The sequence below is a fragment of the Perna viridis genome, chromosome 4 (genome assembly GCF_037379345.1).
Source record: "Perna viridis isolate PV_CMFRI_1.1 ecotype Kerala chromosome 4, ASM3737934v1, whole genome shotgun sequence".
Lineage (NCBI taxonomy): Eukaryota > Metazoa > Mollusca > Bivalvia > Mytilida > Mytilidae > Perna > Perna viridis.
The window spans coordinates 19,197,840-19,222,846 of NC_142448.1; the positions used below are offsets into that span (position 1 = coordinate 19,197,840).

Consider the following 25,007-nt stretch of genomic DNA (forward strand, 5'->3'; position numbering starts at 1 on the left):
CTTTTTATTCAAACAGGAAGCATGTTACATCTGAAATTAAATTATCTGAGCTTGTTTGGTAATTTTTCATGAGAGTGAAAGAAAATCGAGTTCTTTGAGAAACTGCATGATATTTGCAGTTGTATGATGGTATTATGCTATTGTCCTCAGGCGTCTGTAGGCGGTTTGGATTCCAGACAATAACTTTAGTATAAGTGTATGGATCTTTATGAAATTGTACCACAAGGTGCTTTAAGAGAAAAGGAAATCTGGGATTGATTTTGGGGGTTGTCATTTCAACTGTTCAGGAATAAGGGGCCAAAAAGGAGTTTGAAACCAGCACTTTCATGATATCCAGACAATAACTTGACTTGAATGGGTCCTTATAAGAAAAAAGAAAATCTTGAATTGATTTTTGGGGTTAGCGCTTGAACTGTTTAGGCAACATGCATTCTCATGATGTCAGGATAATAACTTGACTTGAAATGAGTACATCTTTAAAGAATTTTTCCCACAAGGTGCCATACGACATGGAGAGAACTGGGATTGATTTTGGGGGTTTATGATTTGTTTTGGAATTATAAAATTACAGCTGTTAATATTACCTTTTTAAGCCAAAATTTCAAAACTTTAATCTAGGGCAATATATAGAATCTACAACGATAACGAGTTGATTATGGAATTTCTCACATCGAGTGAAATAAATTTTACAGTTTTGATCGCGAGGCTTGCCGAGCTATTCAAACTATAAATTTATTTCACGAGATGTGAGAAATTCATAATCAACACGCTTTGCGTCTAGATTCTGTTTCTCTAATGCCTTAAAAACATAAAAAATACCAAAAAATGAAAAGCACGAAACATAATGATTCCGATTTGTAGGAAACATGTTGACATCACACAAACGCAAACATTCCAAACAAAAGAAACCAGACAATTTTAAAGGTTTTTTCACTTCAAATCTTCCCCAGTCCCTTCATAATTCTTATTTAAGGTAAGAAAACACCAAAATTGTCTCATTTAACTGAAATATAACTACAATGGAAATCAAGGTGGAGTCCAAGACAATCGATTTCTAAGCCAATCAAACTCTTGGAACAAAAAAGTCACTAATGATGAGAACATTTTTTTCAACACAGGTCAAGCGGTATGAAAATTGAAGCAAAATTAGAGAATATCTTTCCTGTTACTTCCATTGCAATTTTCTTATTACAGATGATGAAGTGAAATTGGACAGAGCTAGACAGATTGTTCAACAACTCTCCACAGATTAATATTCTCTGGTTCAAAGCTGATGTATAATGACTGTAGAAGGAAAATTAAATATAATAAGATATACTGGTGAATTCATTACACTTTTCATACAATATAATTTGTGTATTTTTAAAAATTTAAATCTTATTAGTTACAAAATAAAAGAAGACTCACTTATATACTTGTATATTTTGTTACAATTTTAAAATGTCTGAAAGTATTTGAGTGAAAGACAATACTTATCTAAAGTGGTAAGTGGGGACTTGATGTCTCCACAGCTACCATAAACATTGGCTGATTTAAAGATTTTGAAGAAGGGAAAATGGGGTGTACCAAAACCTTTTCCTGGATCCATCACATCATATTGACATTTGAGTAATAGGATTTAGATATTGCTTAAAGGAGAGAAATGTAGCAAACACCCCCTCCCAAAAAAAAAATAGATAGATGCAATTAATTTGGTTATAATCCTCCATCACAGAAGCGCCATTAACAAAATACCCCCATATTTCAAAGACAAATCAATACCGATGATTTCATATTCCTATACCTCATCTATTGCATCCAAAATTTTTAGTTATAAAAGGCTACTGCAGGACCTCAAGATTGAGGATTTTACATTCTCATTACAGGAGATTTAAACATCATCGAGAACCAATCTATCCATAAGGTCCTTTCTAAAGATCCGAAGTACCATGAACTATGCATCATAGATTGGAATTTTAACTTTTAAGTTCTTATGGAGCACTACACAAGAAAATGGATAAAACGAGAAAAAGAAGACATTGATTCTCTGTCATAATAGGTAAAGGCTGTGATGTCTTTAATTTTAAAACGTATGAAAGTTTTAAGTAGGTCAATGAGTGTTAATGCTACATCAGTTTTCATAGACCTCAATGTAGCAAAAACATTGTGTACTATTCATGACAAATATGTTGTTGTACCAGCAGACAAAGCCCAAAACAACATTGTTTTTGTCTAAAATATGTACTTCATTCATTGTTTATTATCAGAGACAGACGTAGAAAATAATAGCAGCAATAAGACGTATACTGCTAACACACTCTCACAAAGAAGAGATAGTGGAAAACTATACATCTGTGCTGTCCTCTTTTGGTCTCTCTACCAATGACGATGATTGTAATCTACCATCTATGTACTGTATTCCTAAACTCCACAAGAATCCATACACACAACGCTACATAGCTAGATCTGCAAAATGTAACATTAAACCTCTTTCAAAATTTTTAACATCTGTACTCACAGCTGTCAAAGAGGATCTCCAGTACTGCCACAACACTTGTTACTCTCTAAGTGGTATTAATTCAATGTGGAACCTGAAAAATTCAAAAGATCTTCTGGAAACCTTAAATTCAAGATTATTATCAGAATACAATAGCATTAAAACCTATGATTTTTCAATATTTATACTTCTATTCCCCATACTCAGAAACATTATACATCATTGTTTCTTTAAAAAAGATGGTATACCTAGATACAAATATGTAGTTCTTAGTAGAGATTCCTCATACTTTGTAAAAAAATAATTCCAAATCATCCTCCAAATATACCAAAGAAGATGTTTTTGAAATGCTGGAATTTTTTATTAATAACATAAATGTCAAGTGTGGTGGACGCGTTTTTCAACAAACGGTCGGCATTCAAATGGGAGCAAATATAGTGCTCCTCTACTTGCTGGCCTTTTTCTTTGCTCTTACAAGGCTGACTTTATAGCTGATCTGATCCGAAAGAAGGAACATTGTTTAGCTAGATACTTTAATCTCAGTTTCTGCTATATAGATGACATTTCGTTAAACAGTCCTAGTTTATAATACATTGCATCTACCCCAAAGAACTTGCGATAATGGATACTACAGGCACTGTGAAGCCAGCCTCATATCTTCACCTACAGTGAGAGATCAATGGTAAGGGAAAACTATTGACCAACCTATACGACAAACATGATGACTTCTTATTCCATATAGTCAACTTTCCTTTCATCTGTGGCAACATCTTTTCAGCACCTGCGAATGGAGTTTTCATATTACAACTCATACATTATGCCAGAGCTTGCTGTAACTACACAGACTTTTTGTATCTTGCTAGGCTTCTTATAATTGGGCTTCTGGAACAGGGTAATGTTGCTACGAGATTAAAGTCATCACTACAGAAGTTTTATGGTCATCATCATGAACTCATGGATCGTTACGGTGTATCCATTTGCACTATGAAAACTGATTTGTTCAATAAGTCATAGTTTTCCTTTCCTCTTTTGTCTACCCTGGACTTAACTTTTTATGAGCAACTAGGCTGGTGTTTTTTGATTGGCAGAAGATGCTTACCCTACTGGTGCACCTGGTCCATGCTCCCAGTATATATTATTGGAGTTCGAATTTTACTTTTGCTACTTAGTATGTATTATTTTGGTTATTTTATGTTCTTTGTTGGGTAATTCTGTTTTCCATGTTTGGTTGTTGTCCCTAGATTACATTCTTTTGATTTCCGCTAGAATCTTGGTTCCCTCGACTTTGAATTCAAGTTTGATTTAATTACTTACACAAAAGTATCTTTCTTGGAATATTGGTATTGTAGTCTACATAAATTCAGTTATTTTTTCCAAGCATTTTTTAATGATTAGTTATCCTTTGTGGAATATAAATAGATGAGTTAATATTTTTTCCCAATTAATTGGAGCTGAAAAAAGGTGAAATTTTGTTCTATCGAGACTATGTTGATCTGTTGTTACTAAGTGATGATTTGTAATTAAGCATCCATCCATTGATATTAATACAACGCAGTGTGGCGGGGTATAATTTAATGTCTTATTAGGTGCCCTATTTTTTGTGATATGAAAGCTGCTGTTACCGAATAATCAGTTGCAAAGGTGACTCTGTTACAGGTCACATTAATCTGGTTGATTTTCCTTCCCTAGTTTCCATAAAGTTTTTGCAACAAGTGTGTTAAACAATGGAATACTTCAAGATAAGTTGAATGACTACATGTACTACCTGTATTATTGCTTGTTTTTATCCTTCAATTGTCTGTTTTTGTTTTCCTTTTTTTGTTGTGTTTTTATTTTAAAAAGGTCATTAGAATATGACATAAATATTCTTTACACCTGAATTTTTATTGGACCTAAGTAAAAGTTAATACCAATAGCAGGCAAGCTGCAAAGAAAAGTTTCATAAGTTTTTTTTTGTACCATGTGTTTTACTGCTAGTCTGCTTGCCATGCACAATCTTCATTTTTTTTTTATTTTTGGGTTGAGGATATTGAAATGATTATTTTGTATGTGAGTAAATTGCAAATCATCAAAATATCAACTTTCAAGACTAATTTCTATATGCTTGCAGATATTGAGATGATATTTGACATGTGACTGCATTGATGGGTCACATATCAAGTTAGTCTGTTTCCTGCTTCAATGATTTTGAATACAATCATGGACCTTGGTCTTAGTAGATTTCATCAGATAACTCCTTTTTAGTTCAACTGGCCGAACACAATTTGAGCTATTGCCATCCCGTGGCGTTCGTCCTTGTTGTCCATCGTCGTAATCAATTTTTCAATACTCTTCTCCTCTGACACTACTGAACTAATTGGAACCAAACTTGGTAAGAATGTCCCTTGGGGTATCATGCATAGAACTGAGGTGGGGATTTTTGATTCGTCAAAAAAAATGCTGTTACTAAAAATGTAACAGGGTCAGACTGTATTTTTTCTCATATATCTCCAGAACCATTAGGTTTAGCCAAATTTTAACCAGGTAAAAGTGTTCAGCATGATGAGATTTATCTGTTGTGAAATTTTTATTTTAATCTGTGAAACCATGTTGGATTTTTTTTCGATGTTTTTTTTGCTATTTTTAATGTTATTTCTTTCAAAAATTTTCTCCATTACACTACTTGACCAATTTGAACCAAACTTGGTATGCATGTTCGTTGGTTTATCCTGTATAAAATTGATGTTGGAATTTATGATCCACCAAAAAACATGGCTGCCATTTCTAAAAATAGAAGATAGAGGTCAGACATTAGTTTTTCGCATATATATCCAAAATCATTAGGTTTAGCCAAATTCTAACCAAGTAAAAGTGTTCAGCATGATGAGATCTATCTGTGGTAAAATTTTTCTTTTAATCTGTGAAGGTTTTTTCAATTTTTAATGTTATTTCTTTCAAATGTCTTCTCTTCTGACACTACTTGACCAGTTAGAACCAAATTTGGCATAAATGTTTCTTAGGGTAATTTTGATAGAACTGTTGTAGGGATTTTTGATCTGTGGAGAAACATGGCTGCTGTTATTAAAAATAGAAGAAAGGGGTCAGGCATAAATTTTTCTCATATATCTCCAACACCTTTAGGTTTAGCAAAATTCTTTCAGTTGCTGAAATGATCCCTTTTATAAGGCCCACAATAACTTGGATCAAATTTGTCTGACGACTCCATGTAAAAGTTGTTGCCCTTGAAAAGTGAAAAATTATACTTTTTTTTTTTTTTTTTTTACAGTTTTCAGCCAATATCTTGAAAACTATGACAGATAAAATTAAACTGTCAGTTGCTGAAATGATTCTTATGATAAGAGCCACAAAAGTTTTAGGTTATCAGAGTTTTCGGAGGATTATATAGATATAAATATTAGATTTATTGCCCTTGAAAGACAAGCAATTATATTTTTAGCAGTTTTCAGCCAATATCTAGAAAACTGTAATAGAAAGAATGAAACTTTAAATTGATGAAATGATCCTTATGATAAGTCCTACCAAAGTTTTCCTTGAGTCAAAATTGACTGACCAACTCCTTGTTGGAGTTGTTGCCCTTGATAGGCAAACATTTGACCAGGTGAGTGATTCAGGCACCTGGGAGCCTGTTGTCTACTTTTTCATGAGATAGCACCTTTTAAGCTCACCTGACAAAGGGCCATGTCAGCTATTTCCATTACTTGGTGTCCGTCGTCATCGCTTCTCCTATGAAATTATTAGGCCAATCTGAACCAAACTTGGCATGAATGTTTCTTAGGATATAGAGCTGGTGTGGGGATTTTGATCTGTATAAAAACATGGCCACTGAAACTAAAAATAGAAAGAGTAATCAAGGGAACCAAGATTATAGCGGTAATCAAAAGAATGCAATCCAGGGACAAAGACCAGACATGGAAAACAGACATACACAACAAAGAAAATAAAGTAACTAAAATCATACATACAAAGTAACAAAAGCAACTGAGCAACTCGGACTCCACTAAAAACTGGGAGCATGGACCAGGTGCACCGGTAGGGTAAGCGTCCTCTGCTTTTCTAGAAACACCCGCCGAGTTGCTCATAAAAAGTCAAGTCTGGGGTAGACAAATGAGGAAAGGAAAACTATAACTGTTGAATAAATCAGTTTTCATGGTGCAGATGGATACACCATAATGATCCACGTGTTCATGATGACGACCATAAAATTTCTGTAGTGATGACTTCAATCTTGTAGCAATATAACCCTGTTCCAGAAGCCTTTTTGTTAGAGTTCTAGCGTGATACAAAAAATTCTGCATAGTTTCGGCAAGCTCTGGCATGACGTATGAGTTGTGATATGAACACTCCATGTGCAGGTGCTGAAGGGATGTTGCCCCAGATGAAAGGAAAGTTGACAATTTTGAATGAAAAGTCATCATGTTTGTCGTAAAGTTAGTTTTCCTTTACCATTGATTTCTAAGAGTAGGTTTGTCAGTAATTTGATCTGTTCCTATTGGTTTTCATTTTTTTTGCTTATTTTTTTATTCATTGGTCAATAAATTTAGGAATTGTTCAATCATTTTTCTGTTACTTGATGAGTTTTTAGTGACGTACAAATTGAAATTCTTGTTGGTTGAAGTAATGTTTGACACAGTTAAAGTCCTTTCATTTTCATTTTTGTTGTCATTAGGATCCAGTGTACTGATAATCTCTTGTTTATATTGTTTTTATCTATGTAAATGACCTTGGTTGTGGGAACAATACTTCCTCTAAAAATGTTTTTAGATTTGGTAAACCAGTTCACAACATTTTCTGGGAAAATATTATCAGATTATAAAATGTAAATAATTGGTTGTCATTGTTGGTTATAAGGAAATTAGTATGGTGTACTTTATACACCTCTAAGCATGGGTCATATAGAGTTTAGACATATCTTTGTTTTATTTACATTACACAGTCTTGTCTACTAGATTTTGGATTTCTTCTCATATTTTAATATAGAAATGTATAAGAAATTTAACTTGTCAAGTTAGATATTGGTGTAGAAACTATTTTTGGTTTTTTCCCTTGAAAGGCAAAAATTTAACCAGGTGAGCGATTCAGGGGGCCTCTTGTTGGTTGTTGCCCTTGATTTCCAAAACAGTTACTTTTGTATTGTTGTCAGTTAATAAGATATTTTAACCTGTCACCATATCCATTTTAAAAGTATGATGTTTTTCCTTCCACAGTAACAATTAGCCTAAAGAACCTGTTCAGGGATTGCTTTTTGAAACTAAATGTTTATTGTCCCCTACCTTTCACAAAAGCTGGGGAGTATAGAATTTGGCTTTCAGTTCCCCCGTCCTTCCATCCGTCCATCCGAAATTGGTTTTCCAAGCATAACTTTTGAACGCCTTCATAGAATTTCTTATGATGTAAGTAAGACAACTAATGATTTTAAGGTCAGTAGGTTGAAGGTCAAGGTCACATGGACTTCATGAAATAGAATTTTTAAGATGAAATTTCTGGAGTTTAACTTTTGAACACTTAATAGAATATTACCAAACTTGTACAGTTGAAGGCTTATGAGGTAAGGAAAACACCTATTGAATTTGAGGTCAGTATGAAATTTTACTTTTGTTGCAAGGCATCGGTTTCACAAAAACTTGAAAGTGTAAAGTTGATCGTAAGTAATGACATCATAATAGAAAATAGCATTGTTACGTCATAACTTGCGATCAATTTTACACTTATGACTTTTTGTGAAACTGACGCCTGGAGTACTGCTCTTGTTTTTACTGGGCCAATTAGAAGACCCAACAAAAGCTGGAATTTATTTATAGGGTTGTGAACTTATCTTGTTGTGGTGTACATACACTTATTTGGGTGAAAGAAAAAGTTCCAAACAACAAAAATTAAGTTGGATTAGATCTTGGGTATTCCGTCTTCTAAAAGAGGCAGTAAACATAAGTTTTAAGTGTATAAATTGTCCAATAATGCAGCATACCATAAAAGTGAGGCTTGGATTGATCAGGGTCATAAGGGGCTTAAAAATAAACTTTTTGTTTTGGACAATACAACGAGAAGAACTAGATCTATTTCTGTGAAATTGAAGTGCTAAGTTCAATTTTATTACTAAAGTTTGCAATTAATTTGGGGGTGACATTTCTAATAAATCTATGGTAATTAAAATTGGACCTACCAATAGTTCCATTTATTTCCATAACTCAAAAGAATCAGCATAGCTGCATGCAGTTACTGAATGAAACAATTGGTAGGTGACAGGTCTTATTTAAGTTAGATTGACAACTCTAATCATTCAGGAATAAGGGTCCAAAGGGGCCAAAAATTAGCATTTTCTTCTGCTTTTTGAAAGTACTGATTGTTTTATCATTTTCTATGGGGTTTTATTTAGGGGTTCTTGCTATGCTAAATTTTACTGCTTTTATATGTCTGTCTAGATGAAATACATTGTGGTTTACTGGTTTCAGTCCTTTCTGTTTTCAGGCAAGACAATGAGACTTTGGTGAATTCTTTATTTATATTGGCAAAAATTCGATATCATTTTTTGTAAATTTTCTTTTATAAATAAGAGTTGTGGGGCTTAGTTCATAAAAAATGGGCATTTTCACTGTTTTTGGACTATAACTCAGCTGTGATTATAATCATTTTTATGAAAGCTTTGGCAGAGTAATCAAGGGAACCAAGATTCTAGTGAAAATCAAAAGAATGTCATCCAGGAACAAAAACCAGACATGAAAAACAGACACACACAACAAAGAACATAAAATAACCAAAATAAAATGCACAAAGCAACAAAAGTAAATCAGTTACTCAGACTCTACAAAAAAATTGGGAACATGGACCAAGTGCACTGGCAGGGTAAGCATTCTCTGCTTTTCTAGAAAAAAAAGAAACTTTGAAAATAGGTTATATCTATTGATGTAAGCTAAACTTGATAATTTTATGATTTACCTCTTTTTGAGTTATTGGACTTTATTCATTAAAAAAGATGGGATTTCCCATAATTGCACAACAAATTTAAAACCTTCAAGCAATTTTCATGGAACTATGTTAAATTGTTTATTTTTTAAAATGTAAGTTCCTTTTATATTTTTACATAATTTTTTGTGTCAAATACTTTATTGCAATCAAAATTCAGAGCTGTATCAAGCTTGAATTTTGTGCCATATTTGCGTTATCTGTTCAAGAGTTTGATCCCTCTGGGTGTATATAGCTGCACTCTGAATAATTTTATTTTTAGATTTTTCCATAAAGGTCTATTTTTTCAAGTGGGTCCAAATTGCAGCCCAAAATTAAACCTTGTTTGATTTCAACTAATATTGAATTCTAAGGATTGAAACTGATTTGGTATGCTATATCTTTCAATGCTTTGATTAGCCTAGTCTTTGAATTGATCTGAAAGAGGTCCATATGATTCAAGATTAAACTTTTTCTGATTTTAAATTAATTTCTGATGTCATTATATCATCATTGACCCACTGATGGTTGCACTTTTTCTCCCACTACCATTTGCCAGTTATACCAGGATACAATACTTCATGATATTCTCAGTTACCTAATGTAACATATGGAGTACCAGTACATATTTATATTAAGTATATAGTCATAGTGTATAGGTGTCGTAATCTGTGATACACATATTACCATCAACTTGAAGAAAATAACAAAATTTAGACAGAGATACATTTTCTAAAGAGATAAAAAAAAACTTTTGACAAAGAAGAGTTCATCATAACCTCAAATTAATGGTATGGAGTTAAATAAGTACTGTGATGAAATCATACTTCTACATCATGAGCACATTTTAGAAATATAATTATAAAATTTTGTGGAAAACATATGAGCTGATTTAGACAGCTTAATTTGAAAGGTCTTTTTTCTTCCCTTATTTAAAAAAAAAATGTTCCTGTTTAAAATAATTAAAACTGTCTTGTCTTCCTTAGAAGCCATTAAAATCCTGCTACCTTGGGTAAAGCCAGGAATTACTTCCCCCCGTCAAACCTTTTGTGTACTTGACATCAATTTAAATGTCTCTATTCAGTAGTCAGTTTACTGAGGCATGATTTCCTAATTGGGATGAGATAGAAATAGTGGGACAACCAGGAAGTATCATAGAAGTGGGATAAACTTGATCAAGGTGTCCGTGAAGCATACCATCACTCCTGCTGGAAGGTAAGTTCATTCACTAAAATGTAAAATGTATAATATGCTTTTTTCTAGTCATCATTTTTGCATCCTGTTTAAGACCATGTTTACCTGAGTAACAACATCAGATAGGTATTTCTCCATGTGTCACCTTTAACAAAAATCTTTCTGGAGATTTAATTTGAATGATAAAACTACATTTTCCTGTTGTTTAAGTACACATGGTAAGGTTATTATTAGTGAATTGAAAGTATTTGAACCTAATATTTGTTTACAATAATGGCTATACAAAAATGTATTATTGAAGTTCAAGTTCAAATTTTAAGTTTATTATAGAACTAAAATAGATTTTAATTGAGATATATACATGTGAGATACTCGTTTGCATTAATTTTCGATCTCTTGAGAATATTTTTTTCAGTATGAAGTTACTTACATTGTAAAGGTCAATACTCCCATACTGTGTGTAACTTAATTTTATTGGTTTTAAAAATACACATGCGCTAGTGTATATTTTCTGTATTTACAAACATGTGAGGTGATTTTTTTTTGTCCTCATATTAGATCTTTCCCCCATTCCCCCCTGTGTAAAGTCTTCTAGAGTACTCCAAAGTGATATGTAATGTAATGGTGACATACTGCTACAAAATATACATTTGTTGACAGAAAATCTTCAAGTGTGGGATGGATGTTGTTTAATCATGTAGTGGATGAGGTTTCATAATTATATAATTTTATGTACTTCTAGACTGAAGTCCTTTTCCGGAAATGTAAAATAAATTGTTGTGTGATCATCTAGAAGTTGTCTTGTGTTGTATCCACTTTCCATCCTATGAGCTAATGTGTTGATGACAGCATTTGTGTCGTAAAGAGAAAGTTGTATTTTGTTAAAGAATGGTTTATGGGGACAGGGAACAGTCAGGTTATAGATTACTACAGGAGAATCACAGAGAATGAACTGGTTAATTTGTTTTTGCAAAGCTCTTGACTCAGAATTTTCTTTTTCCATGGGCAGGTGAAATTTTATTTGGGGAAAATGAAATAAATTATTAGATAAGGAATATTCACTTCCAGTGGAAATCTCAAATAAAAAAAAATTGAGCACTGTTTAACTTGTATTAATTTTTATCACCACTGGTAATTAAAATTGACTACTAAAGATTCTAGTGTTCATTTAATCACATGTATTAGTAGTATTTTTATAATTAAAAACATAAGCCTTCATTGATGCAAACAATCTGCAGGCATATAATGGAATACTGTAGTCATTTTGTGTCTAGACAATAAAGTGAGTATAAGTGAAGGGATCTTTGTACAGTGCAACAAATGCTTCCTTTGCTTTTGGGGTTTTGGATTGAACCATTTAGAAGATAGGCTATAAAAGGGATCAAAAACATATTCCTGGTTTTTGTGCAAAACATTTTGTCGAACAGCATATTTATTGTTCTTTATCCATTTTCATTGTAGTCAGAATTTTATACTATGTGAAACATTTAATCACAATCCAAATTCAGAGCTGTATCAAGCTCGAATGTTATGTCCATATTTGTCCCGAATTGATGCGAGTTTGACGGCTTCAGTCATATCAATCTGCATCCTGAAAAGCATTTTATTTAATGAAGGAGTAAAGGAAACACCTATTGATTTTAAAGTTGAAAGGCCAAAGGTCAAGTTCACATGGTTTTTAAGTTTTAAGGCATGTATTAAGTGAGCCGTCACAGATTTCCAAGTAAACTGAAACAGGTAGAGGCTAACTATCCATTGGTTTTGATCAAACTTGTATCACAGCCAGGATATTGGTCATTTATGTGTCTTAGTGTCATGCATTATATTACTTTTAGTTTGATTTTGAAGAATAGTATTCATTATGTTACTGTGGATTTTTATTACTTTTAGGTGTCTGGTCCTTTCAGAGCTTACTTAAGTGTGTGTTTACACTTATTGAAGACCTTTCAATGATCTCTGAAAGTATTAACTTTAGGGTAAATGCTGGTGCATTTGTTACGTTTCATCATATCCATTCATTTTTCTAATGGAAAAGAATTACTAGTGTTCTTTCAGCATGTGCATCCCTGCATATTTTTTTTGTAAGTCTTTATTGAGGATTAAGAGAAGACATGTCACACCATTGTTTCATTGAGGTTAAATTCTCAGAATTAAACATATTTTGAAATACAATATAGCAGCTAAAATAAGTACATTTTGAAGTGTTTTATATGAATAAGATAGCGGGGTTATCTGAATGTCAACAGTGATAACAATAGGTGACTTATCACTTGTTTACTTTTTCCTGAACTGATGTATTACAGTGTATTTCTTTTTTATAATTATCTTTTATTAGTCCCCTGTATGCCTTGAAATTTTGTAAGTAATATTTCTTGGGATTTTAAAAGATTTGTTCACATTTATCTTAAGATTTTTGAAGATATAGTCATGTTCAGCAGACTTGCTATGTAAACAAATTTTTATCTTAAGGAGAATAAATTATTCAGAAAAACTGAAACTAACACAACTCAAATAAAGGATGACTCTTGATATGAATTATTGCCCTTTTAAGGTAATTATAACTATTTTTTTTTTGTTTTGTTTTTATTTCCTATTTTATTGTCATTACAGTGGACAGAGAGAAGATTATAAACTGTAAAATCCCTCTACATTGTGACTATTCTGAAATGTGTTTGTTTTATACAGAAAGTTGTGTTTCTTTTCATCTTCAAAGCAGGTAGATTTTCAGATAAAACCATCTTAATTCAATATTCACATGATTACCGCCTTAGCCAATTAATACAGTATTCAGTGCCTGATTTTGGTTGGGAGATTCTGAAAAGGATGAACCTACTCATGTGATTTCTAATTTTCTCTATAAAATCTACCAAACTTTTCAAGTATAAGTTTGGGGGGGGGGAGGGGGGGCTTGGATCCACCTATGGTATTGATCTGCATCATTAGGAAGACCAGAACAGTTTTCTCTTTGCCATGATATAAATAATTTGACAAAGATACAACTGCACAAAATGTATTAGATAACGTGCTCAAGATATAAGCAGGCCAGATAAAAAAAAATTGAGGAGAACAATGAAGTACAGGTATGAATCCTCAACTTTATGAATTTGCAAAAAAAAATCCATATTCTAAAAATTACTTAACAAAAAAATTTGTTTGTTATTATGTGATATGATATAAATGGGTTCTATTTAATTTTGGCAAAAGTAGGACATTTTTTTGGTTACATATCAGTTTACAATCTTTATTTTTTTAGTTTATGTTTGAGAATAAGACTGTTTTGACTTAGATATGATACCTTACCACCATTCTGAGATCTTAGTATCAAATATAAACAAACAAATCAGAATTCTTAGTATACTTAATGTTTTCATTTAGATTTTCTAAATTCAGAAGTCATTATCTTTTAAAGAATGTCAAAAGCCATTGGATACATTTAAAGTTTTCTCTTATCTGAGATTTGTTTCATATAAAAATTTTTCCATTCACTGTGTAAATAATTGTCACACCAAAATCAACTTGTGCTTATGGTAGTTTTTCAAGGTGTATTCCCCTCATACTTGATAATTAAAGACAATTTCTTTGGTGTTTCGAGGTCATCTTATGCAATATGACAAACACATGCCTTTATATGGTGATTACTTTAATTCTACCTGCAGTCAATTAAGATATCAGTCAAATAATTATCATGTTGGGATCACAAAATACGTATGAATGACCTTATGAACATATTCATTTTTGGATAACCTATAGTTTTGAATGGTTAATGAATAGGTATTGGTAATTAATTAAACAATTTCATTCCATTTATTCCATGAGATGTTGCATGTTACATAGTCTAAGGACAGTTGTTACTCCTTGAAAACAACCACTAGGTGGTATATTGGAGTCACCTTGTCCGTCTGTCTCAATATTGTTGCAATTACCTTGGTTTCTTTAAATAGATTGATTTCAAATTTGGTATATGGCTTTACATAGAAGGGCATACATTGAAAGTACATTCCTGTACAAGTTTGGGGTATGTCTAGAAGGACAACGCATGCAACTTTATGTTTGTCAGTGGTAAGCTGTTTGGTCTATGGACAATCATTACTACTAGTTTTTTACGAGTATTTAGACTACAAGTTTTTTTTTTTTGTTCTAGGGACAAATGTTACTGCTGGTTTCTGTTCCAGTTTTGTGACAAATGTTATGGTCTCTTAATAATAGTGATGTGAACAGAACCATATGATATTACTATAGCCACCAACAGTCACAATGACAGGTAAAAAAACCTTTAGGAATCATTGACTGTTTTTTGTTTTTTATTTGTAGTCCATAACCGTCAAAATGATAGTTAGTGATGAAGACGAAGAGGACACAATATATGATAGGTTGATAGAGCCCAATCGGTTCAGAATTGTCAAGTACTTTGATCCCTATGTTGTCTTTGATGTAATGAGATCTAGAGGGGTGTTTACTATGGATGACCAGGAGCGTGTCCAGAATATGTATCCACCAACTAGAAGAGCCAGGGCAGGTAATACCAGAAAGATATCATACATTAAAAAAATATCCTAGAGTCTCCTTCTGATCCAATTTTTTTCACCCTCCCCAAAAAACAATTGTTTTGTTTTTTTCCCAATTTATGTGAATTTCTTTCAAATTGACAGCTTTTTTTCACTTAATTTGAAAAAAATATTTAAAAAGCTCACCCCTTTTTTGAAAAATGTTGGATGAGAATTTAGGATTTTTTTTTATGATGGCCTTATGGTTGTTGTTTCCTTTTTTTTTTTTTATAAAATGCAGAAATGATATTTCAGATTGAATTATATACAGGTGAAATCTGATGGCTACTGATACACCTCTGATTCTTAAGATAAAATAAATGTTGTCAGTCCAGTGATAGATATTATACCATAGAAGTATGAAACCTGCACACTATCATTTGCAATGTTATCTTCTATAGAGACTAGGATTTATATGTGATCACTTATCTGCATGAAGATGCCTTAGCATTGAAGGATGGTTTAGGGATTATTATTTATTTATTTATTATTTGGGTGTATATAGTGATAGGGGTGTCCATCAAGCCTTCCTTTTGTCTGTCCATGCGTTCTTCAAATTACATGTCAGGTCCCATCTCTTATCTGTTACTTCTCCCACACCACTGAATGGAATTGAATGAAACTTTCACAGAATCTTTATTACTTGTTACAATTATGCACCTCCTATATTACATTTGAATCCAAATCAATTTGGGGGTTTCATACAGCAAAACATGGACTTTGTCATTTGTTAATATGGGGATAAGGGGGCCATTAATTTACCTTTACCACTGAAAGGAAATGAATGCAACTTTTGCAGAATTGTTATTACACGTTCCCATTGTGCACCTCCTATTTTAAGTTTTGATCCAAAACAAAAAAGGCAGTTAAAAGGTGAATGTTATCAAATGGGGGAGTTTGGGTATCAAGTTGGTAAGCATTGCTCACAGTTTTTTCTAGTTTTTACTTATTCTGTATTTGTAGTCATTTTCAGTGCATCATTAAAATTTTAAACATTTTGCTAAGTCTACAACATCAAGTATTTTGGTCTCAGTAAATTTGAAATAAAAGATTGTTATAAACACAGTAGAGGTCATTAAAGTTTATTTCACTGGATAATTACAAGGAAGAATCAAACCATTAAAGGAATTTCCTCCCAAAAGTGTGTTAATACATGGGAGTGTGTTAAAAATCTAAATTTCCAAGTTTTATTTTTAATTGAAGATTTTAAAGATTATTTTGTCAAAATAAGTCTTTTCAAAGCCTAATAAGGCCAATACATCTAACATCTTTAAGATAAAAGTTAAAGTTTGAAGTGATAAAATAAGTCTTCAATACAGCCAAAGAATAGCAAAAAGTCTGTATGTGATGTACTTAAAAGATAAAATCTAATGCTACCATTATATTCATTTCAAAAATCTTTTGCACAATTTAGTTTTGGTTCTTAAGAGATTAAAAAAAAATGAACAGTCATACATTTGGTCCTTATTGTTTCCGTAATGCACACTAAGAGGGTACCTAACATCTACTCTAAAATTTATTTAGCCTGTTTTGATTTCTGGAAATTTGATTCTGTGTTTTACTTTGATAAAAGAAGCAAAAAATATAAATTTCAAGAATTTAACCACGTTTCATGGGAATAGCTTCAATGAACATATAGAAGCTTCATAATAGGTATAATACCACTATTAAGGGGAACCAGCCGCCTGCACATACCAGAAAGTAGTCCGTAAAAAAACAAAGTAGTTCCTGGGATGCATTGTGTATTTTTTGTCATTTAGCCAGTATATGCAAACTTGGTATCATCTGAAAGCTTATCATGTCAGGTACACGCTGAATACAACAGTTTTGAACTCTGATGTAGAGAATAATTTGTTAGAGTCTAGATCTTAAGCCCATTGATTTGTCAAATTTCCAAAAGGAAAGTAGTATTTTTAGTACCTGTCTACTTTCACTTCACCGTTCTTTCTTAGAAGCCATTAAAGGTATGCTGCAAATTTTATGAGAGAGTATTTAAAGGGTCTCCTCTATGATAAAACCTGTTAAAGTTCATTTTAACAAACTTTAAAAAAGATTGGGATCTTGAAAATTGCTTAATTCAACATAGAAAGTAATGGGACTTTTAATAGTGGTTTTACACCTTCATCAACAAATCTTTTGATCACTAGGATGCTTTGAGTTTGATGTCAGAATGTCACAAAATCAAACATTTTGCTGATTTTTACAGAGTTATTTCCCTTAGGTGTTAACTGTGAACTAAATTTGTATCTTAATATAGACTTTAAACACCAAATAACATGTTCTCTTGTCCAACCCTTCATTGTATTGTCCCAAAGATACAGTACATTACCACATCCCACGAAACTCTTGAGTTGTTTTCATTGATACATACTTCATATCCCATATGTATAATGAAAACCTATGTAAATAGTAAATGGATTTATAAAACAACTCCAAATAAAGTGCAAAGCTACACGACGACGCCGCTGCTATATTTATTAATTACATCATCTATCTTGCACAATAACAAAATAAACTAATTTTTTAACATATAGATCTGTAGACGCACTAAAAACCTAAAAATGTGTGCCAAACATAGGTAAAATCTTGCCCAGTCCTATCAATCTTGTGTTATAAATCTAAAGCTGAATTTTGGGGGGGGGGGGGGAGTTAAATTTACCCAAGTTAACGCTTTGATGCTGATGTGCTGAATGACCACAAACCTAATTTCACGGGAAAACTGTAGTGCGACTCGCATGCCACCTCAACACAATGAATAACAGCAAGAGAAAATAATTTCACTCCAATTCACTATGTTCAAACGTGTGAAATTATATATATTGTAAGTTCACTAATAAGTTATGGAGCCATATGTTTAGGACGCTTACCCTACCGGTGCACCTGGTCCATGCTCCCAGTTTTTAGTGGAGTCCGAGTTGCTCATTTACTTTTGTTACTTTGTATGTATGATTTTAGTTACTTTATGTTCTTTGTTGTGTATGTCTGTTTTTCATGTCTGGTCTTTGTCCCTGGATTACATTCTTTTGATTACCGCTATAACCTTGGTTCCCTTGATTACTCTTTTAAACTGGAAAAAGAATTGAATTTATTTATCAATGAAAGCATAATGTTTTCTTGCAATTTTTACCTTGATGTAGTTTCAATTGATTAATTAATCATTATCAGGATCAAATTGAATGCATTAAGACACCCCCTTGTAGACAATGTTACAATATCCCAACTGGTCATATTGCATAGCTAATTATATAATACACCATGTATGGGAAGTGTCAAGGTAGGTCTGTAAATATTTTCTGTGACTATCAGTTTTCATCCCTAAATGCAGCTGAAAACTTTCAGTGCATCGAAACTCTTTGGCAAGCTCCTTTTAAGCTCAACTGGCCAAAGGCCATGTGAACTATTCCATCACTTGGTGTCCATTGTTGTCATTAACAATTTTTCAAAACTCTTTTCCTCTTACACTACTTGACCGGTTGGAACCAAACTTGGTATGAATGTTCTGTTTGGGTATTCTGCATAGAACTGATGTGGGGATTTTTGATCCTTTGCAAATATGGCCCCTGTTACTAAAAATAGAACATAGGGGTCTGACAGTAGTTTTTTGCATATATCTCCCAAACCGAATTGGATTAAAGTGTTCAGCATAATGAGATATATCTTCGTTAATTTTTTTGATTTAATATGTTAAGCCATGTTGCTCAAATGATCCCTATGATAAGTCCTACCAAGTCTTCTTGAGTCAAAATTGTTGCCTTTGAAAGGCAAAAATCTAACCAGATGAGTGATTCAGGATCCTGGGAGCCTCTTGTATTGAACATCTCTTTACTTATAAATCCAACTGCTTGACTTATTTGTAGATTAATATATAGCTTCAGTTGAAACTAAAAGATTCAGGTTCTTATGAGCTTTTTTGGCTATTTAATTTATTTTTCAAGAACTGTTTTGCAGGAAGCAGGTTAGTCATCTTCCTTCCACTTATTAAAGTCTTATAACTTTACTTCTTACCCTTCAAATAAAAAAGATTTCCTCCAAAGAAGGAAGTTAAACTGACCTACATATCTGTAAATTTGATGTGTAGTATTATGTTTTCCAAGGCCATTCTTTTAATATAGAAATTATCTTAAATAAACATCGGGACATTTTGCAAGAATTATCATTTTAGTTTGCAAGTACTTTTATGCAAAAAATATTTATTGAGGAACAGAATAATACAGATGGGTTTTTGAAAGAGTTTTGATCTCATTCTGAATAGAAGACGGTTTTTGTTTTGTTCAAATGAAATCAAGAAGTATAAAACTAGATTTTTGAAGGTTTTTTTTTACAAATGCATTTAAGTTCATAGTTCTTGTATCATGCAATGGCTCTGCACCCTGCTTTTAAAATGCATGTGTTTATACTCAAATAACTATATTACCAGATATCAGCTATTACAGACATAGGGTATTAAAGATTACTTTCTAAGCATTCTTAGCAGTCAGGTATTTTTATGTAAAAAGTTTCCCTTCTAAACTAACTAAATCAAAATTATCCTATTATATCACTGGTTTTGCTTACCATTTATGTGCAGTCCATCTAAGAGTCATGCAGGGGTTGTTTATGGGTTGTAAGTTAACATATTTTTATTTTTATTAAAATGTTGTTAAGAATACACTGTACTTCAGAATATTGAAATTGGTTTTATATTATCTTTGTTTTATTGACATGAAAAGTTAAATACCGGTAGTATGCACTATCTTATTCCAACTTTTACCTCCTATAGCTTTACTAAAAGGCTTCATTTGAAAAATCATTGTTCATTTCATGAACCTCATTGTTCATTTCATCAACCTATACATCAAAAATGGAAATATTTGACATTTTTCCAAATTAATCTTTTAATTCTATGTATGCATAGATAGGTGGGATGGTTTCTTTACAAAACCATGAATAAACTTTTGATTAAAGAGTAAAAATAAGTAGCCTTGTTAGGATATGTGGATCTCATCATTTTTGGGCCAGTATTCAGCTGGTGATAGCTTTTCATCACTTAAGTTTTATATGGAAGATTATCACAAAGCATTTGACACTGTTGTTCACAATATTGATCTTTAATTTGTTTGTCTTATGTGGTGGCCGAAAATGATTACATGATCTTAATGTTATCTTGTTGAAAGTTGCTTATTTTGTTTATGTTGAGTAAGGGTTTATAATTGATATATCGGTACTTGCAGCAATTATTTGTGTTTTGCTGGACAAAGTAATTATACCCCCTCAGACAAAGTTTTGGGGCATGTAGGATCCACCCTGTTTTTCTGTCTTCCTTTTCATCTATTTACATATCTTGAAAGTTAGCCACTCAGAGGATTTGGGTTAAATTTTATTGAAAGGTTAGACATCATTTGTGGAAGATTATTAATGTGTGATGCCTATAAAGGGAGATAGTTTTACTTGTTCAAACCTTGTAACTGTAACTCTTCCTAAACCACTCTATGGATGTTAATGAAATTTTGTAGGAAAGTAAGGCATCATATGTAGATGTTTAATTAATGAATTGATGCATTGATATCAGGTCACTGCATAGAGAGAATGATTGAACTAAGAGTTTTATAATGTTCAAGCCCACTTGAAGTGGGGTGTATACTTTTTGTAAGCTGTATCACAGTATTTTAGTTGTCCCTTGTTTGCTATGATCATTGTTTTCAAATCGTGTAATTTATTTATTGCTGAGGATAAATTTTTAATCGACACATGGTATGTTCTATTTTAGGTCAGTTCTTAGACATATTAGTGACGAAGGGAGATAAAGGTGTTGAGATCTTTATTGAGGTTCTGGAGTATGATTATCCACATGTATATAAACTCATCACCAATAAAGATGCCAAAGAACCTCCAAAGAGTATGTATAAAACAAGCTATAGAAACAATTCACAAAAGTAAAAAAAATACTGTGAAAGTACTATTGTTCATGGGGTACCACTTTTCGTAGTTATTGTGGGTAAGTCAAATTGAAGATTCCCATTGATGTATATCCTGAAATCTTCAAAACCACGAATTCAAGAATCCACGATCTTGTGTTTCTTCTCTGATCCACAAAAATTGGTACCCATGAATTAAAGTACTTTAACAGTAATACATTAATTTATACAGACAAAATTGTGGTATTCTCAATAATACCATTCATAATAATACTGTCCCTAAATATAACTTTGTGCCATAAGGGCTGTGTTTATCTGAGCAAATCAACATTTAATTTTAAGTAAGTTATTTTTCAGTGCATGCAAATTCTAAAGAGAATCTGGCTTGTTGTAGAGGAGCTATTTAAACTCTATATAGTTTTATACTGTCAATTACTGTTTTATATGTTTATTTCTTGATAGGTTTTAAGCAACACAGAGAATCAATACGTTCCAAATGGATAGACAGAACAGGAGAGTTGGTGGATGTCATAAGAAATCAGCATTCAGAAAACCATGCATTGAGGGACCAGTTGGAGGATCTTAAGGCTGTTGTCAACCTAAACCAAGAAAATATACAGGCTGCTGAGGTATTGTTTCACTGGATCTGAGTTAACAATTTATACTTTAGAATTACAAACTTCGTTGGGAGGGGATAGGTAGTCACAATACAGCCAACCTGTCCTTCCATGAATCATTTATTCTGTAGTATCTTTGTGAACACTCTAGAACCAACATCATTAAGTTGAATTTAACTAAACTTGGCACTTAGGCGTATTTAGGTTTAAACTAATTCTAGTAGTCTATTGAATTTCAAATTAAATTATTTATATGGTCAGATGATGTCCAATGAATTTGATTTAGTACAACAGAGTAAATGTACATGAACATAGGTCATGTCAGGGGCAACTGAGTGAATGTTGTAGACAAAGGTTATGTTAAGGACAACAGACAGCATAGTGAATGTCCATAGACAAAGGTCATGTCAGGGACAACTGAGTGAATGTTCATGGACAAAGGTCATGTTAAGGACAACAGACAACAAAGTGAATGTCCATAGACAAAGGTCATGTCAAGGACAACAGAGATGAATGCCCGTGGTCAAAGGTGATATCAAAGATAACAGATGTTAATATCCACAGACAAACGTTTTGTTAGGTGTAACAGAGGTGAATGTTCACAGGCCAAGGCCATGTCAATGACAACAAAATGTTGATACTACGTACAGCAACTTAACCATCATAACAGGACTTATCATAAATGACTAATGTTCTACTAAAAAATAAAACTTTCCTATACCTAACATAAAAAAAATAAAGATTGAAACAAGAATGAATATAGTTTAACTTAAGTAAAAAAGAACACTATATAATTGAAAGAACAGACATATCTGAATTCTAAATAAGGTTGGTTTATCTGAAGTTTAGTACTCTATTGAGTGTCCTATTTTTTTTTTCAGAATGACAATAATGTGCTACGTGAGCAGGTGCGTCTGTTGTCCAGTGAAAATAGATCTTACAAAGAACAGCATGACAGTCTATTACGAGAACGAGACAGGCTTAAAGATGACAATTGTAAGACTTAGTGATCTTTTAACTGCTAATTTGACATTTCAAGAAATTTATGTGAACATAAAAAATGTTTTTTCCTTCAGAAAACGGTCTATTTACCTCTGTAAATGACACTAAAATACAATTGAAACTATTGGATTTTCAATGTTAATTACCTTCTAAGAGCAGACCGATTGAAATGAATAATTATACATTTGATCATGTAGAACTATAAAGCAACTTATTAACAAAAATAAAAATGAGTAGCCTTTTCTGGGGTGTATCACATATTACAGAATTTGCATGATTCTTACTAAGACTGCTAAATAACATCTCAAGGAGTAAAACCAAACAAAAATACAAGGACTAGTTGATTTTACATTTCAGTGAGGATTCAGAAAGATTGTATAGAATATTTTAAGGAGAAGGACTACTACAAAGATAAGATATCTGTGGTACAGGTAGAGAGAGATCAGTTAGAACTTAAGAATGCTGAACTCAATGATGTTATCAATCAACAGAGGAGTAAGTGTTCAGCAGTCTGCTGTATAATCTGAAATTGTTATACTGTCTTCTGAAGAACATATTTTGTATATACCATATAAATGGTAATTGCTCTATAAAATATTCATAAAATTTTAATAGAATATCTTGTTTGATGCTCATACTCTTTCTTCAAAGATGTGGGGTACTGTTTTACCCTTGTCCATAACTTTTTTTCCATAGCAGTTTTCTCAGTAATAATCAGTATTTGTCACAGCAACTTAATACTTTTGACCCAAGTTTTATATAGGTTTGCCTTATTTGATTCTGTTCTTTATAGACAACAAGTTCCTATGTGACAACATACTGCATGGTAAACTGGGGTTTGGGAAATTAACTTGTAGGCATTGTCTCCCAAATTTCTTTTTTTACAGAGTTATGGAAATTGAAATGTACAAAAAAAGACAGTGCTACTATTTCAGTGAAAACTATGGTGGTTAATAATGTTTAATAGTCTTTTCTGTCATATTAGAATAGCGACAATTCATGTTAGGTATGAGATTGTACTAATTAACACACAGGTTGGCTTTGATATTTATATTTTATACCTTGCTAATGCTCTGTATAAAATGATAAAATATAAAAACTCAGCCCATGTATTGCATGAGTACAATAAGTACAACACCATACCTTTTATGTGCAGTCCATCAAAGAGTCATGTAGGGGTATATTGAACATCTTAGAATAGCATTTACAATTTATTTATACATTTTGTATCCATTTTTTTCTCTTGATCCAGATAACAATGCAGTAGCAAAATGTGATGTTAGAGAAGGAAAGATGATGGAATTACACAACAAGTTGGAAGAAATTAGAAGGGTAACAATACTATCTTAATGTATAGTTATGTAATGAGTGAGAATTGTATATTTCATGAGTTATTTAACTTAATCCATCCTTTGCAAAAAAAAACACCCTTTGTTGAGTGAATTATTTAACTGTAAAAATTGTTTTGTTTTTTGTTGAAACAAAATATCAAGTGATTTTTATGCATTGTTATTCCTATTTCTCATGTTTTTTTTTCTTTCAGAATATTGTCTTTTAACGTCGAAAAAGGCTTCAGCACCTTCACAAAAAGAAGTGTTTTGTAACATCCCATGCTATTTATACATCCAATGAATTTTGTAAATTTTGAAATTTACATACATTTTGATTAAAGCCACTTCTTATTCTCATAATTTCATATACATGTACATTAAAATGTCAATGCATCATTTAATAAGCCCATTGATAAAAGTAGTACATGTAGTAGCGCTACCTTCTGCCTGTCTGTTTATACATCCGTAACACCCTTGTAAGCACACTAGAATCAATATCTTAAATGGAATTTTACCATACTTGTCACATAATTGGTTCTATTTTGTCAGAGATAAAAAGGTCAAGTTAATAGTTTTTAAAATTACAATAAACATACTTGAAACAAGTTCCTGCATTGAATTTTGACTCAACTTGGTATATGATCTTTAAAAAAGAAGATACTCTATGGATTTTGAAGGTCATAGGTCAATTGGTTTAAATCACTCTATCTGAAGTCAACACAGAAAAAAGATGACATGCTTACTGTGTCCTTAATATTTTTTTCTCAATGAACATTAGTGTTTTGTTTCCTGCTAAGACCAACAAATATTATTGTACTAGTATATGAGAATATATGACTACAGGTTGAAAAGGATGCCTTGGCTAGAATGGAGATGGAGAACCATATACTGAAAGATGAGGTGAAAGAACATCAAGTACATGCTGAGGAACTGGCAGAACATATGGACCATCTACGTGTAGAACTGGATAAATCTCAAGGAGAATGTACTAAGGTCTGTATAGATAGCACACT

The 25,007-nt window shown here is 32.3% G+C and overlaps 2 protein-coding genes and 1 long non-coding RNA gene across 8 annotated transcripts in view; 2 read left to right on the forward strand and 1 right to left on the reverse strand.

Moving 5' to 3' along the window:
- The window catches only part of LOC148619200 (transmembrane protein 186-like), a 25,760-nt gene extending 24,350 nt beyond the window's left edge, over positions 1-1,410 (forward strand). For all 3 annotated transcript variants that reach the window (XM_088578861.1, XM_088578859.1, XM_088578860.1), the window contains exon 4: positions 1,195-1,410. In XM_088578861.1, the coding sequence (XP_088434987.1) occupies positions 1,195-1,253 (59 nt within the window). In that variant the 3' untranslated portion in view covers positions 1,254-1,410. The remainder of the gene's footprint in view (positions 1-1,194) is intronic.
- A 1,965-nt stretch (positions 1,411-3,375) lies between these two features.
- Positions 3,376-11,076, reverse strand: LOC148619201 (uncharacterized). Its single transcript, XR_015921553.1, has 3 exons — positions 11,037-11,076; positions 6,142-6,304; positions 3,376-5,239 (listed from the first exon to the last, which is right to left on the reverse strand). It is a non-coding gene; the product is annotated as an uncharacterized LOC148619201 (long non-coding RNA).
- LOC148619202 (uncharacterized) overlaps positions 10,462-25,007 on the forward strand; it is a 48,130-nt gene continuing 33,584 nt past the window's right edge. The window contains exons 1-8 of one of the 4 annotated variants that reach the window (XM_088578854.1): positions 10,462-10,627; positions 14,918-15,122; positions 20,897-21,025; positions 21,507-21,673; positions 22,543-22,657; positions 23,021-23,158; positions 23,916-23,995; positions 24,838-24,987. In XM_088578854.1, coding sequence (XP_088434980.1) covers positions 14,933-15,122; positions 20,897-21,025; positions 21,507-21,673; positions 22,543-22,657; positions 23,021-23,158; positions 23,916-23,995; positions 24,838-24,987 — 969 coding nt within the window. In that variant the 5' untranslated portion in view covers positions 10,462-10,627; positions 14,918-14,932. Of the gene's footprint in view, positions 10,628-10,693; positions 10,825-11,542; positions 11,562-14,917; positions 15,123-20,896; positions 21,026-21,506; positions 21,674-22,542; positions 22,658-23,020; positions 23,159-23,915; positions 23,996-24,837; positions 24,988-25,007 lie in introns of those variants that run through there. The other 3 variants (XM_088578853.1, XM_088578851.1, XM_088578855.1) reach the window with 3 other exon arrangements.